This window comes from Danaus plexippus, chromosome 12, assembly GCF_018135715.1.
Source record: "Danaus plexippus chromosome 12, MEX_DaPlex, whole genome shotgun sequence".
Taxonomy (NCBI): domain Eukaryota; kingdom Metazoa; phylum Arthropoda; class Insecta; order Lepidoptera; family Nymphalidae; genus Danaus; species Danaus plexippus.
The window spans coordinates 5,070,674-5,086,481 of record NC_083545.1 but is presented as its reverse complement, the minus strand read 5'-3'; the positions used below and the strand labels follow the sequence as shown (position 1 = coordinate 5,086,481).

At 31.7% G+C, this 15,808-nt stretch overlaps 1 protein-coding gene across 1 annotated transcript in view; it reads right to left on the bottom strand.

Moving 5' to 3' along the window:
• Positions 1 to 15,808, bottom strand: part of LOC116772410 (zinc transporter ZIP11) — a 36,315-nt gene extending 20,507 nt beyond the window's left edge. The window contains exons 1-4 of the mRNA XM_032664602.2: positions 15,533 to 15,808; positions 15,223 to 15,457; positions 7,190 to 7,377; positions 5,094 to 5,284 (exon numbers count right to left, since the gene is read on the bottom strand). Of these exons, the coding sequence (XP_032520493.1) occupies positions 5,094 to 5,284; positions 7,190 to 7,377; positions 15,223 to 15,457; positions 15,533 to 15,640 (722 nt within the window). The 5' untranslated portion in view covers positions 15,641 to 15,808. The remainder of the gene's footprint in view (positions 1 to 5,093; positions 5,285 to 7,189; positions 7,378 to 15,222; positions 15,458 to 15,532) is intronic.

The window sequence follows — 15,808 nt, the reverse complement described above, 5'->3', positions numbered from 1 at the left end:
TTAATTGTCACTTTGAATAAAATCCTCTTTTTGCTACTCTTCTTAAAGCGAACCTACAATTATGTCTTACAAATTTCTACTTATTTAAAAGTGTCGAATGTTTTATGAGATGGCTGTTTGTTATTTAAGAAGTACTTACTTTCGGGATTTTTATGATATTTTCAAAACGTTTAGATATTATTATTTGATTTAACTTAAATACAATTCAGACGAAGCTGGATGCTACTACGAGTATCTCACATTTAATACGACACCAAAGAAACGCTTGGAACAGTCCGTCAATTATTTCGCAACTGATTCTTTGAGACACATTTTGTTTAACACTTAAGGATATAAAAAAAGGGGGCGAAAGGTATCGTTGTGAGTGTTTTATTTTTAGTTCGAAACGTACGAATTATATTTGTGTTTAAGAATAAAACGTCCGACATTTGTTTACCAAACAGAATTCAGTTTTAGCGACCGTAAGCAACTATAAAATATGTGTACAGCTAGCTAATTTTTAACAAATGAAAATAGTGTTTTGAACTGTTCAGACGACTTATTATGCATTTGTTATGTTTTCCTTAATAATGTTTCCCTTTAGTTACATTTACCATTCAGTACGTACGATGGTCGAGTCCTTACGAAACGTAATCGTATTTTTTCAACAGTCAGTCGTAGTAAAATATTTAAGATATTACAACTGAACAGTTCAAACGGTCGTACAGAACTCATATTCTTAAACTTCGTTACATTTCACGTTTACAAGCCGACACAGCTTTTGGTCATTGTTCTAGTATCTAAAAATAATCTATAACAGAGAATGACACACGGACCGGCGCGGACCATCGTTTGTACATGAAATATATTGCAATTTAATAAATGTAGGATAGTACGCGTGGAAACGGCGAGTATGCGTAATATCATTATCATAGGTATGGGAATGTAGGTTTGAACACGGCCAAATATAGACCGACGGAAACTTTGGTGCGGGTGTAATTTTTCTTAAATTCAAGCCAAGCTCCGTGCTGTGCCAATATTAAACGATTGTAAGTATATTCTGGTTGCACCCACGCGGCGGCACAGACGACGCGACATTTCCTCAAGGTTGGTGTACAATGATGTGGCGGGTCGGTGGAATTTTCAGTGAAACAGTTTCATAACAGCGTAGTCGGTGACGACAACGTCTGCGCGGTTGGCGGTCAACGACCCCGCCCGCCACGCGATTTGGCTCTGGATCTACTATCCAACATCACTCCTCGCCAATACTAGTACCACCACAACTAACCCATCTCACTGAGGACATATCTTATATCCTACGACTGCTCCATCTTCTGTAATCACGATTCGTAAATAAATTGTTTATATCCGGAATAATTAATACTGTTACAATATATTTTATTCCATACATTCAATCCACGTGAACGTCTTTCGCGGTCATTCATTATTGACAAACTTATCCCCCTGAACGATATCTTGGAATAGCTAAATGACTTGACTTATAAGGGACACGTTCACCAAATTATATAATATGCTATTTGAATTAAATAATATTGATGGACCTAGAATTCATTTACTTCATTCACGCTTCTCGATCGATATAATTTTTATATAAGAATCGATTAAAACAGGTAAGACTTATAAGTCATTTGAAATAATCACTGTTGTATGTAAAATGTATTAAGCTTTGGTACGTTTAAAATATTTTATGATCGTCTATTGACGTAACAGAACCAAAGGACATTCAGCGCGGAGTGGGCGTGATAGTGATGATATGAAAAACCGTTTGAAACTACACAGTTTTCTTCATTTTGAAACGATTTTTTTATTCAAATTTATATATTTTTTTATAGTTCGCCAAACGACCACCAAGAATGCCAGTTATGAACCTCTGTCAACGTTATAAAAGACGTGCTTTTTTTTAACAAGCGCTCTGGAATTACATTACGGAATGGGTTCACGTTATATATGATGATTTTATGAAATGTGTTTATAAAAATACCTTTTTTTTATTAATTAACGGTATATCCAAATATAACTATCGAATTAAAAAAATCTAAGACGTATGTTCAAGATAAAAACAAAAATTTTATTGCATACACTAAATATAATATATTACCTATATATGTGTGTGTAACTTCAAAGGTACTCTTAATACATATATAATTGTAAGTGGTGAGCTAATCAGTTATTGTCGGATCCATAGTGGAGCTAGTTTCATCCCACTTACGGCAACTTATCAATGAAATTCTTGCAACGGCGCCCTCCGGTGTCTCGGCGTCTGACGTAACAAAATGGCGACCACAATTCCAATCGCGCGCAATAGATTTTACCGTATTTGGTTATATTTCCATTCGTTCTTATTTATAATCTATAGTGGGTTTTAAATAAATTATCACATATTTAACTTGCCTATACAGTTTAGTTTAATTATAACGTACATTAATTTTATGCACGATTTTTAAAACATTGTCACACTCATGAAATTTTACATAATTGTTTATGGAAAAGATTTCCATGTTTCTATAAAAAATATTATCATTAAAAAGTATGTATAATGAACACCTGATAATATTCAAATGAATTAAATAAATGTATCACACAAAGCTTAAAAAGACTTATAGCGCCATCTGTATTATAAAAATGCAATCAGCATTATTTCCCATACGACCTATCGTATAGTTCCTCGGCACAGAGTACCACGTTTTGCCGCTAGATGGCAGTAGAAGGGCGTTAGTACATAATTTAATGAAATAAGATAAGCCCAAGAGACAACGTAAGAACACTGTTTATTTTCTAAATTTACGGTTACAAAATAAATAAATTCAACGTTAAAGCAATCATACGAGGTTTGAAATGTTTTAAAAAAAATTGCAATTAATATTAAGATTGCGATTGGACTGGAGTGTCACAATTAACTCCAAACATATAAAAGACGCTAAATAAACTAAGCTATTCATTGTTCTCTAATGCTTGCTTATGCTGAACCAGTGATAACATTTCCACATGTATTGTGAAACGGATGTAATTTATGTCATTGATTTGATTTTTTTTTTATTTTCAATAAAATCATTGTTCTATTGTAATAGGGATATCTTTTTGTTTCTTTATAGCATAATTCTTCATCTGATACGCTTTTTCTATGGTTTAAAAGGACAATTAGAAAATTAAAAATTTTAGGTAAATAATTTTTGTTTCGTGAATCAACATTGAACATATACCGGTAGCGACATCTAGTGAGAAAAAAATAAATCAGTTTACAAGGCTTACTTAGCCCGATCATATCGATGGTGTGGTCAAATCCGAATTAAAATAGTGGTCAAATAACAAAAATTCCCGGAAAGAAAAATTTTGCAAGTCCCTATCGATACTGTGTGTTTCAAAGATCGGGGTCAATGGTCAAAATTTGAGGGCGGTAAGTTTTATAAAAAAAAAAAAACCTCAAACCAAAGTTATAGATCTCAAAATTATCTACAACCGTCCTTATAATTCTTTTCCTAAGACTTACCGCTCGTGAGACATCGCGTTTCTAAGAAGTCACATTATACGTTATAAGCACACATGTCCTTTGAGGTAGCGTACTCGGCGCCTTTGTCACCGTGCTCTCCCCTGTACGCCTACTCTATTAACTGTCATAACAATGTTAGGATAATTTAAGGGAACAGTATACCCGTCAAGTTGTCGATATAACTTTCTTATTGCTATTATTATTGTTAACTGTTGTTTTTGAATTTAATTTGAAATTTGAATCAGATTCATAGTCTTGAAAAGCACAAGAATCTCCCTCTATTGCACACAACTGACCAATTGGTACTTACAGCGGGACACAGAAACCCGAATTTTTCACAGCCGCATTTGGCACTACAACCTTTTTTGCAATTACAAAGAAATTGTGTTGATGAGTTTTTCCCTAACAAGGACTAAACCAGCCCCAGCTCTAGTCTTCTGTTGGTAGTCCAGCCTTGTTTAAACTTGATACTACACTAGAAACAGACCTACTAAAACTACTGATAGTACACTAATAGTGGTAGATACAAGTGTTGAACAGCAGATGCCGATGGTGGAGGAAAACATGATAGTCGTACTTGTCTTGTTTCGCGATTATTTTTTTTTTACAAAAGTTAAGTGTCCGTATTTATCAATGCAAGTAATTTTTTTTGGAGCTCTACAACCGCAAGAAGAGAGCGAGTAACTTCCGCGATTATTGTTTAAGGCCTGGAAACAATTTTGAAAATGTTTTTTTCGTATACTTTGAATACTGACGTTTGCCCCTTTCTGTGCACTGACGAAGTGTCGCAGCCGGGTATCGCATGTAAAAATAAAATATAGTTTTGGCATTAAGGATAAGCAGATAAATTTTTTGAAGAACGTAAGACGCGCCGAGTACGCTACCTCACAGGTGGCGTGGGCATGTGTGTTTATCACGTATAATGTGACTTCCTAGAATCGCGATGTCTCACGAATGGCAACTCTTAGGAAAAAAATACCGATGATTACTTTTAGGTTTTAAATGATTTCACTGAAGATGCCCACGGTTTATTTAGCAGTAATTTGATTTAGTAGCATTTTTATCAAATTTACCACGATCACCACAATTTAATCGCGTTCCGATAACTTTTACTAGAATCGTTAGAACAAAACTATAGAAAAGAGTGTTACATTGATGAACATGAAATCTAAGAACACAACTTTGGACTGAGATTCTTTATGACCTCAAATTTCGACCTTTGACCCCGATTACCTTTTGAAACACACATGGGATCGAAGAGGACTTTAAAGAAAATAATTGTAAACCCCAGCTCTCCAGCAATATCTGGTTTTCGGGAATTTCTGCAACTTTAAATGTCCGTGCAATATCCTAGGTTTCAAAGCCACCTGCAGCTAGGTCGGGTTCGGTCACCGACCCTACTAAGTTTAATATAAACGAAACCTTTTAAGTTCACTCGCTCGATACTTCACCAATTACTAAGTTTTGTCAAAATCCTACCACCTTAAAATAAATACCAAATTCTCAATACGGTTCATAGCACGATAAATTCATTAAATTCAAATCGAGGCTCCTCATCATCATCAAGGCATGGCAGAAGATTGCTATGCTATCCGTTATCACTAACCTGGCGCTATGGAAGGAGGCTGTAGGTGATGAGGCAGCCGCTCCAAAGCCGACCCCCACCGCCAGACCTTCGGGTATATTGTGTACTGTGATGGCCACAACCAGCAGCATTATCCTCTTCCACTGTGACTGACGAGCTTCTAAGGCTCGAGCCACGCTATCCCGCCTATCACCATCTCCGTTGTCAGATTTCTAGAAGTAGCAGGACGTTAACATTATAAACTGTACATGTAATAGAGAGAGAGAGGGGGGGGGGGGAGAGAGAATATTAAAAATATCGTAAGCCTTTGAAATACATATGTTATCTGAAAGGTTAGGTTTGACAAACGAATTCCTATACATAAAATACTTTTTTAGCAATATCATCCGATGATTACTTTACGCGTAATTTTTTTAAAACACATTTGGAATGCAAGGCTCGAGATGATTTAGTCATCATGTCCATAGATCGTATTTCACTTCATACATCAAGGTTAATTACTTAAAACTAATGAAATATCACGAGAGTGATTTTTTAATTATATTCACAAGTCTCAATTATGTCTCAATTAAGTCTCAATTTAACAAGCACATAATTTAAGTAATTTCATTTATTAGGAAACATGAATAATTTTTTTTTGGAAGGTTAGCTATTTTCTTTGAATACTTACAGTGTACCCGCAATCACTTCAAATTTTAAATTACACCCGATACATCGCAAGTCATTACAATTTAGGTTAGTTTGAGTATTTAAGGGTGGAAAACTTATTCAAATAAATAGATTTTTCATATCAATGGAGTTTTTGAAACCAGACAGTTTATACGCAAATAATTTAACGAGAAAGAAAAGCGGTCTAAGTCAAGACATTGACGGAGTCGTTATTGACAACATCCGCCTATCAATGGATAGCATCTTAATCAATGAAATAGGAAACGCTTGATGAAGTCGCTTTAAAAGACAAGGAAAACCATAAAGAGTTGTCCTAATGGTGCTATACTAGTGAGAGAAACTTGTTATTCACGTGAACTATATTTTCATGTTATTATTAGTACTTATTAGATATTAGCATTTTTTCTTTATTATCTGATCTAATAGTCGTAAATAAATACCGTTGTTTGGCATCACTATACTCTCAATCTTCATTGATTCATTTAAATTAAACTAATATTATTCGGACATACTACGCGTGTTATATATTTGTAAAAAACTACGTACTCCCGACGTTTCGGTTAGCGTTGTATATACGAATAATATTAGTTTCATTTAAATGAACAAAACTCGCGAAAGTCTTAGATCTCATTACTTCACTGATTGATATGTGTGTATCAAGAGAGTTATTTGTAATGTGTGTCGTAATCAATTAAATATACCTACTTATAATAAATTTATTATATCGAAAAAGAAATATCATACAATACATTGATCTTCCATATAAATTTAGTTTTTCAAATTCACATTTCTCGGTTCGAATTTTTGTTTTTAAACTCGTGGCTTCACATGATCATGCATATTGAGTTCCGACTCTTTTATTTTGTACCTAAACTGTTGCCTTGCAACTAAAACCGACTTCAACAAAAGATATTAAAAAAAAAATAATTGAATTCTATACTTCTTTCGTATTTACCGATAAAATTTATAAACTATTTCAATGCTCTAACACGACTGTTGATTACAGATTTGGAAAAATACCAACCTCCTACATATTCATTAGCTTGTCTGAAATATCAAAGATAATTTGAAAAAAACATATAATTTCTAAAAGTATTGCAGCGCTTCTGTTTACTTTAATCATAATTTGGGTGTCGTGGTTCGAGTGAATAGGCTCTTACTGAGTTAGTATGTGCGTATCTACTTCAATTGATCTGCCAATATAAATATATAATAATAATGCTCCCGACCTTAGGGTTACTGTGCAGCAACCGTGATCATAGACAGGCGAGATGAGATTTCTCATCGTCGGGGGTTGGTAGTTTAAAATGATGAAACAACGCGTAGTACATCCGAAAACATTAGTTTCATTTTAATGAACACCCTCTATAATCGAGATAGGGTAAAATTTATACAGCAAGTACAAAATAAATATATTGTTATGTAAATTATAATCTAAGTTAATTTACCAGAGAATGCTGCGAGTTGTGGTGGCCCCTTCTCCTCTGCGCCGTGTGCTGGTTGCTGATGCAGTCCGCGAACTCGGCTGGCTGGGTCTCCATGGTCACCACTGTAGGATTGGATGGTCGCCTGGCCAGCGCCGTCATCATCTCCAAATCTTCCACCTTCTCTTTAGAATCCTTACTCTTCGTTATAGCTGGAACGTCACATCGCTTAATAGACTCGACAAATACAACAATAAATAAATAACGCATAATATAACGTCTTATTATAACTAAACAGGTACGATCACGCCACGTGTATGTGACTGCAATGTTAGTTTTAATTACTATACAATGTTATATTTTCCATATTATATATTTCAGGCCATAATAAAATATAAATCCGTACCATTTTATTACGTCGCCGTTAAAAAGGTAAAAAAAAAATAGTTAATAAAGTGTTATTTTAATGAAAAAAAATGACCAACTTCTGATAGATAGATAAAAACTTTAATTAACTTCGGGCACATTATAGAATACAAGTAGAATATACAGATTCAGACCCTAAAGTGACGTCATTTTAATATATAATATTAATTCCCTTTACATGGATTATATTTTTATTAAAGATATTTTAAGAACCGAATTGTGAGGAATAGCATAGTTACATTACAACCTTTTTGATGTAATACTTTTTAAACGCCTGCGTATTTTTATTGTATTTTTTTTTAATCTGCATTTCACTGTTTACTTTTCAAGTGTATATACAGGATATAAACAATTACCGCGTTGAATAAAGTATGAAATCGATTGCAGTACTTTTGAACGAAACCATTAAAATTAATAATACGATAAAACGCTCTAAAGCCTGTATACTAGCTAGCTATAATAGAACTGTATACTAGCTTTTGCTGCCACTTTGCTTGGCAGTTGGCAGCTACTTGAATGATGTCTATATCTATATATAGGAGAATTCTTCTCTGGTTATAATGGCTTATATTCACCACCATGTCTAACGCGTATGGAAAATTTCATTTTAATCGAATAAGTGGTTAGGGAACGACAGAGTAACATGCAAATATATTTCCTTACGTGGACTTTTATATAGATTTTAAATCAATTTTTATAATTAATTTAATAGAATTAGAAACATTCTCAAACGATAGTTTCGGTTGTCGAGTAACAAACATACACGCAGATAGATAATCACATGTATATTATATCCATAACCAAACACTGATAACGTTATCACAAATTACGGCTATTTATTAGTACTGATGTACGCATATATAAATAGCGGTTTAAGTGGAAATTGAAATGATGATGCTAATGTCTTAAATACTAAGGTTCCAGTAATGTAGGGCCATGCAACTTCATTAACATAATTTCCTGACAAAATTTAAATGAAACAGAATCTTTTGACAGCGAAAGAACTAATCATAGTTAAAATTGAGGTTGAATTAAAATTTTAGATTTGCTCTTCATTTAACTACATTGCGGATAACTTTCTCAATTATTAGTTCTTTGTGGGAAAGTCAGATAACAGCATACAAATATGCTATGAATTTTGTATAGATAAGACATGGAAAAAATTAAGTTTAATTAATTACTTTCCTAAGATATCTGACCGAGAATCTTGATATATTCAGCTTTTATATTGGCGATAGAAATCCAGTACTAAAGAAAGTAAAATCTTGTTAGCATGAGTGTTAATTAAAAAGATGGCTTCGATAGTCGTCGAAATATTCATGAATAACAGATATTTCGATGAATTTAATGAAAAAATTCAAAAGTATTAGTTTTGACGAATACCAGCTGATCTTTTATTACTAAGGCCAGCCATAAAATGTATTTTTTAATGACGTAATATTTATACCTTCATATTTATTTAAGTCTCAGCCTAAAAAACTATCCTATTCGAAAGCGCCACCCTTCACTCTTGTACAGGATTTTAATCTGTTTGGCCATAGATCTATGGGTTAGGCACTATTTCTAAAGGAAATCATCAATGTCAGCGTGAAATTTAGAGAAGACCAGTAGCCATGTCTTCTAAAACTGACCACAATTTGAAGTTCAAAAAGGTTGAGGTCTCATCTAGATAAGGGCAAGTCTTCAGCTCTCATAGAGTTCGGAGCGCTGCTTTCGAGCTAGGCATGAATAAGCATGATAAATCAAGAACAGATACAGATTCCTGATGGAAGTCCATTGTATATTTTTGAAAACTGTATTGCTGAGAGGTTTAACAACATGATCCAAGACTGCATCTTTATATATCCGAGAAATTTTGACTCCTTTTTCACAAAAATATACTTTTGTGACTCCTTGATAAGACACGCCCCACCAAACCATCAGTGGCGCGGGGTGATGACCACGTTGTATCTTTCCGACCACTTGAGCAGCTTTTGTAGAACTGTGAGCCTACACTTTGCTTTTATACCTACACTATCCTTTTGCACATTGTAGTGTCTTTCAATCGTGAAAATTGTTCCATCGCTAAAGAGGATATTTCTGTTATTACTGTGCCTTTCACCTGCCTTTCTCCATGGAAGGCGTATTGATCGATCCGCTCTCTTTAATTCTAAAGATTGATTTAGGGCGAGTCTTTTATATAGACGATGAGCACCGAGCTTAAGACTTATTTGATAATACGAAAGACTCATAACGGAAATCTTCCTATTTCGTGATAAGATTTTTGGTTTCCTAATGGGGTGACGACGAATTTTGACATAAAGAACTGGTCTTTGACTGAGGAAGTTTTATTGTATCTGTTGATAGTACGCTGTACGAACATACGGCTGATACATAGCCTTTGAAGTGCCTCGAATATTACAGACGGCTTCATACCCAATTAGTACGAGGCGATCACTGCAATCTTATTTTCTTTAACGCATGGGGTGTTACTGTTGTATAAATACCCAAATTGTAATTTGATAATGAACACGAAAAAATATAACAATGTCCCAAAATCGAAAGAACTTTTGAATATACGTGTTCCAAATTCAAAATAATTAAATAGTATAAAAAGCATGAGTTTTTATGTAACAGTATTTATTGCCAGACTTGTTATAGTCACGTTATAATATAATGTATAAGTAGATGTGTTTTAACTCAAAAAATCATCGAAACAACGGCAAAGAATACAAAAGTTAAAATTAAACTATTTCTAGTATAAAGACCTAACATTAAAGTTCTGAGTTATACGCAGTTAATTTGTATGCGTGTGTTGTAATTAATTTACGGTTTAAGGAAAAAACTGTTTTGAAAATATATAAAAAACTAGTTTTCCGAGGAGCCAATTCACTTAAACTCAATGAATCATTAAATAACCTAACGGTTGAAAATGACTTGGTATTTTTATTGAAAATTGCGAATATCTCATAACAGGTTTTTGGTAAGAGGACGGGTGTTAGTTACTTTTTCATTAAAAAATAGTTTAATTATTTTAAGAGTTCACACATCGAAATGACACATTGCAATCATGTCATTGATATTTAAATAAAAAATTTAATTAGAAAATATATAACGAAATTCATTTTATTACATATTATGAATGTTGTGTATATAATATATAATAATGTTATGAAGTGGAGTATTTATTATTAATAAGGACTAAGATCTAAAATTATATACAACGTTGGCTTCCCATTCAAATAAATAAATTAACTCATTGACACGATCAGGATTCGAACCTACAACGTGAGGAATGTATCGCTTCAGTTGCTTTAAGGCAACGTGTCAACTGTACCTGATGATGACAGATGTTTTGGATTTTATTTGAATTTTTTTTATCACTACGATGCTCCAAATACCTCATGATAGGGATACATTGAGCGAGGAATACGACAAAATTATTAGTGAAGTATCGACTTGATGCAAAAATAACGGACTATATTATATTATTTATATAATTAATTACACTAGTATCAATTGAATTACCTTTTTTTTTTGCATACGTCAGCTCTCTACAATTTCAAAATATAGAAAGTAATTCGAGAGCAGTTAAATTTATAATAAGTTTTTGGGATACGAATGGTTAAAAAAATCGAGCAGTTTCCAAAGAATTTAGTTTCATTTTTAAATACAAGCGAAAATCTTGGATATCATCATGTGAAACAGTTATATTTTTTTAAATTGCAATAACATATATTGTTAAGTTAATTAAGTTTTGAATTTTAAAAGTATCTAGCATTTAATAAAAGTATTAATTTATATTAAAAATAAATTAAAAAATATTAAGAATACTGCTTTATTTTTTTAATTATTTAGAAATTTTCAGATATTTATTACATCATTATACATACATATTATTATCAGTCATCTATATATTCTATTGTATAGACTTTTTCGTGACTACCCTCACCTATCTTACTACAGCCCCTCAGAGTATCGTAATGCGAACGAGTTAAAACTTGGTACGCTTTGTGTAGATAATAAACATATCTCTAACAATCACAAATACACTAACATTATAAATTCAAAAGTTTGTTAGGATGTAGGGACGTTCGTTGCTTTCTCACGCAAAAACTTCAAAATCTATGATGATGAACCTTTACTTAAATATATATTAGACATCCGTCACCGCATTCCCTCTCGTCACCGCACGATTATGTTTTATATAGTGTGAAGTCACGTGAAACGCACTATAGATGTCGCTTAGGGTTGCAAGCAATTGACATATACATTATACAAAGACTATTTATAAATTTTCACTCTAAACGTAATCCCGAAGTCCACGAGGACCAAGTCGCTTACAAAAATTTGTGATAGACACACATATTGCAAGATTTAAACCACACATTCAATCTAAATGTAAAAACCAAGTAACTATATTAAAAAAAATATTCAAATATATTTTCCATTAACGTACTTTTGTATATTTGATGGCCAAAATCTAAATAATATTCTTTGATATATAAACGGCAACGAAATGACTAATTGTTTTATTCTAGAACTATGAAGATTATTTATGAAACTGACAAGTAGACAGAGATAGATTTATGTATAATTCATATATTATACATATACATGTATAAAATGCCATGGCATCAATGGCTTCATTTATAAGAGTACCGTTCTTATCTTCATATAAATCAACGTACTGCAGCGTCCGTTTAGATAACAATTGGTTTACCAGTAGTTTGCATGTCACACGACACACTGAGAGTTTCCCGTTTTCATTCAATAACGTACGTTAATACTATGCGCTTTTCATGAATGGAATACTGGAAACGCTGAATACATAGTGACGTGCAAAATTGTGGTAATCATACGGTATGGTACGAGCATTATAAGGTAAAATAATCTTATTGATTTTTCTATATAAAATAATAATCATTAAAAAAAATTAATTGACTTTCAAAAAAAATGTACGGGACATATGTTATTCTTAAACAGGGCATATATGTTGGTATGGTTACGTAGAATCTGGCCATGAAGAAAAATATATACATTTTTACATAAATTTAATTTTTAATACATAAAAATCCTCGCAATGAAAAAACTTTGCGATAAACTAGTTAGATGTACTCTGTGTGGATTGTTTTGCTTATTATTATTATTATGAGAAACAACGTACTTAATTATGTATTACTTCATACATTTTACGGATTTATTTTATACAAGAAATATTTAGTGAAAACAAACTTTTCAATTTAGTAAAAAACTACTTTAGCTTCATTAGACTTTAAGATCATTTTTCCTTGCACGATACTACGATACCTAGTACAGAATTATTCGGCACTTATACTCATAGGCTTTTTGGCTAGGGGTACGTTTTAAAAATATATATAAATAATAAAACCGTAAACAAAATTCAAATATCGAATTCTATGAAGTCTTTAAAAAAACCGTATATCGATTTAAGGTGAATATTTTTTAAGTTAACTATTAATATAAAACAGTTGTGCAAACAACAATAAAATATAAAATCTTTCACACAATGACATTGCTTAACTCTGCTTCGTATTTACTATGTGAACGATAAAGACTTTTATAAATGAAGGTATATTTTGACAATGTGTATGATAGTACAAATAGTTTATATCTTGAAACGAATTATCAGAAGACAGAAAATTGAAAATAGTATCGAAAGACCTTTAATATTATCAACACACAACTAATTTCTATTTTATAAATTATTATAAGAGTATTATCAAATGAAAATGTAAAGTTCCTACTCTTTTAAATGTTCATACAGTCCACTGAAGACTGCCGCTACAGGCGACATTATAAAAAAAATTCAAAATTCGAATTACCAATGTGAAGGAAAGTTTTTAAAACAAAATGAGGTTTTATAATATGGCTGTACAAAAAGAGTTTAAGTCAATAAAAGTCTATGTTCTTTTGTCAATCCAAAAAAAAAACAACCTATCAAAAACATAGCGAATGTAAAGTATTATCTTGCAATTGCAGTATGACTTTCAATTAATTTTTTTTGAATGAGTTTTTAGAGGGCATTATGTCATTTCCAGCAAAAGAATGATTCATTGTTCTATTTATTTGTATTGTAAAATATTTAATCAATAATAAATTACAGTCACACAAATTTATAGACATAGGAATAATAATTAAAGTGATATTAGTTTTCTTATCATCTCTGTCACTAAACTAGTTTGTTTCATTTTAAACGACTGCAATTAAACTTTATCCTGTCATAAATCAAGAAAAATGCTACAGCAAGGAAACATAATTTTGTACCTTTTCTGTCAACAATTGAAGTAGATTATATAGGTATTACAATATAATTAATATAAACAAAAATCTATGTCAAGTTAAGTACTGGCGACATACATGAGGTTTAAATGAGACGAGAAAAAAATAATGACAGTAAGTTTGGAAGAAAATAAATATGGCGTCATAAAATTTAAAATTTCGCAAGATTATTATAGATAAAAATAAAATCATGTTACAAGTTGTATGTAAACTGTATGGAAGATAATTTTATAGCAACACCACTGCTTACTTTTTTATTTTACGTTGTGATATGATCTTCGCAAGAACATCATGAAGAACATGAAAAATATTTTTTCTTTGTGAATGAAATATTAAATTTATTTAAATATAAATAATTATCTCATTAAAATTAAATTATTATTATTGTTCTCTTAATAAAATAATTTCATAGATTAGTTTCCAACTTCATACTTAACGGTCTTACATAGGAAAAAATCTACTCAATATATCTACCTGATTATTAAAATTTTATTATTAAGTAATTATTCCTGTGACAAATAACATAAATGTGAATCGAATTCGTAATTCATTCTCCGCGGCATCATTGTAAGTTTTCTTTTCAAATTTTATAAATTGTAATGATATATTTAAGGTGATTGTAAAGCAAATTTTTGATGAATATGAGAAATCCAGAAGTATATTAAAGAATGTGTCAACATTTTAACATATCATAGATATTTTGTTAATTTTTTATTTGATGTTTGATTGATAGACACAATTTTCTTAAAATTCGTGAAGAACTTATAATTTCATTTGAATAGAAATATAATATTATTATTATTATTATTAATAGTGATGACTGATGCCCAATATTTATTCGTATATGTAGGTTAAGTTGAAGTAATTAACCCAAAACCGACTGGGAAATTTTTGAGTGCTTTATAGACAGGACGAGTGTCAAATTTTTTAGTGAAAACTTTCTTTTCAGGCCAAATGAAAAAATTCTTGAAGAACTTAAAATTTCATTTGAATAGATATATGTTTAGTCTTTTGTATTTAATAAAGAACAGACTAAATAAAATCCTAATGTTTTATGAGGAAAACTAATATAGGTAACTAAGTTTTAGTGACACTCTAGAAATCATCAGTGTTTATAATTATAATGATAGGTTATGAAAATGTAAATAAAAATTAGAAAAAGTTAAATTGGTTATATCAATAATATAAATTATATATAAAAACTAAAGAATTACTTAAAACAAAGAAAACTAAATGACCATTACAATAATTAAAAATTCAAATTACTCTTTTAAAACAAAAAAAAAAAAACAAGAAAGAAAAAGATTTTAAAAAGTAAAAAACAAATTGTTTAAATAGAACATACTCACATAACATCATGTTTGTTGAGTTGAGTCCAAGGTAATCAAGAAATCTGTCTGTCCCAAATACAAACACAGCACCAAACAAGAAACCCACAGCTACCGGCAGGAATGCATACTGCCCTTTGTCACCATATAATCCAGATTCCACACACATCTCAATCGCTGGCTCCAATAAGGACCAGTAAGAAGCTGCCGTCATCACACCAGCAGCGAAACCCAGCGACACATCTAGTAATTTTCTCTGAAAGTAAACAAATATTCCAATTTCAAATATTCCACGGATCCAAAGACGATCTTTAGAAGCAAGATTCATTACATGTTTTCCTCTGATAAAAAACACACATCCAGCCCCCGCTGCAGTTAGACCCCACGTCAGAATGGTGCCTAGAAGGGCTTGCGTCACAGGACCGTAACCGGGAAGCATTTTAAATTTTTTTTAAGTAACTAGTTTCAAGTTAAGTACTATTTCCAACACATATTTCAAGTTATGTTATTAAAGTAAGTCAATGTTATCTATCACGATCTTTTTATACCAATGCTCCACATGTTTATCGTACGAACTTTTGACAACACATAACTGATTGCTGTCATA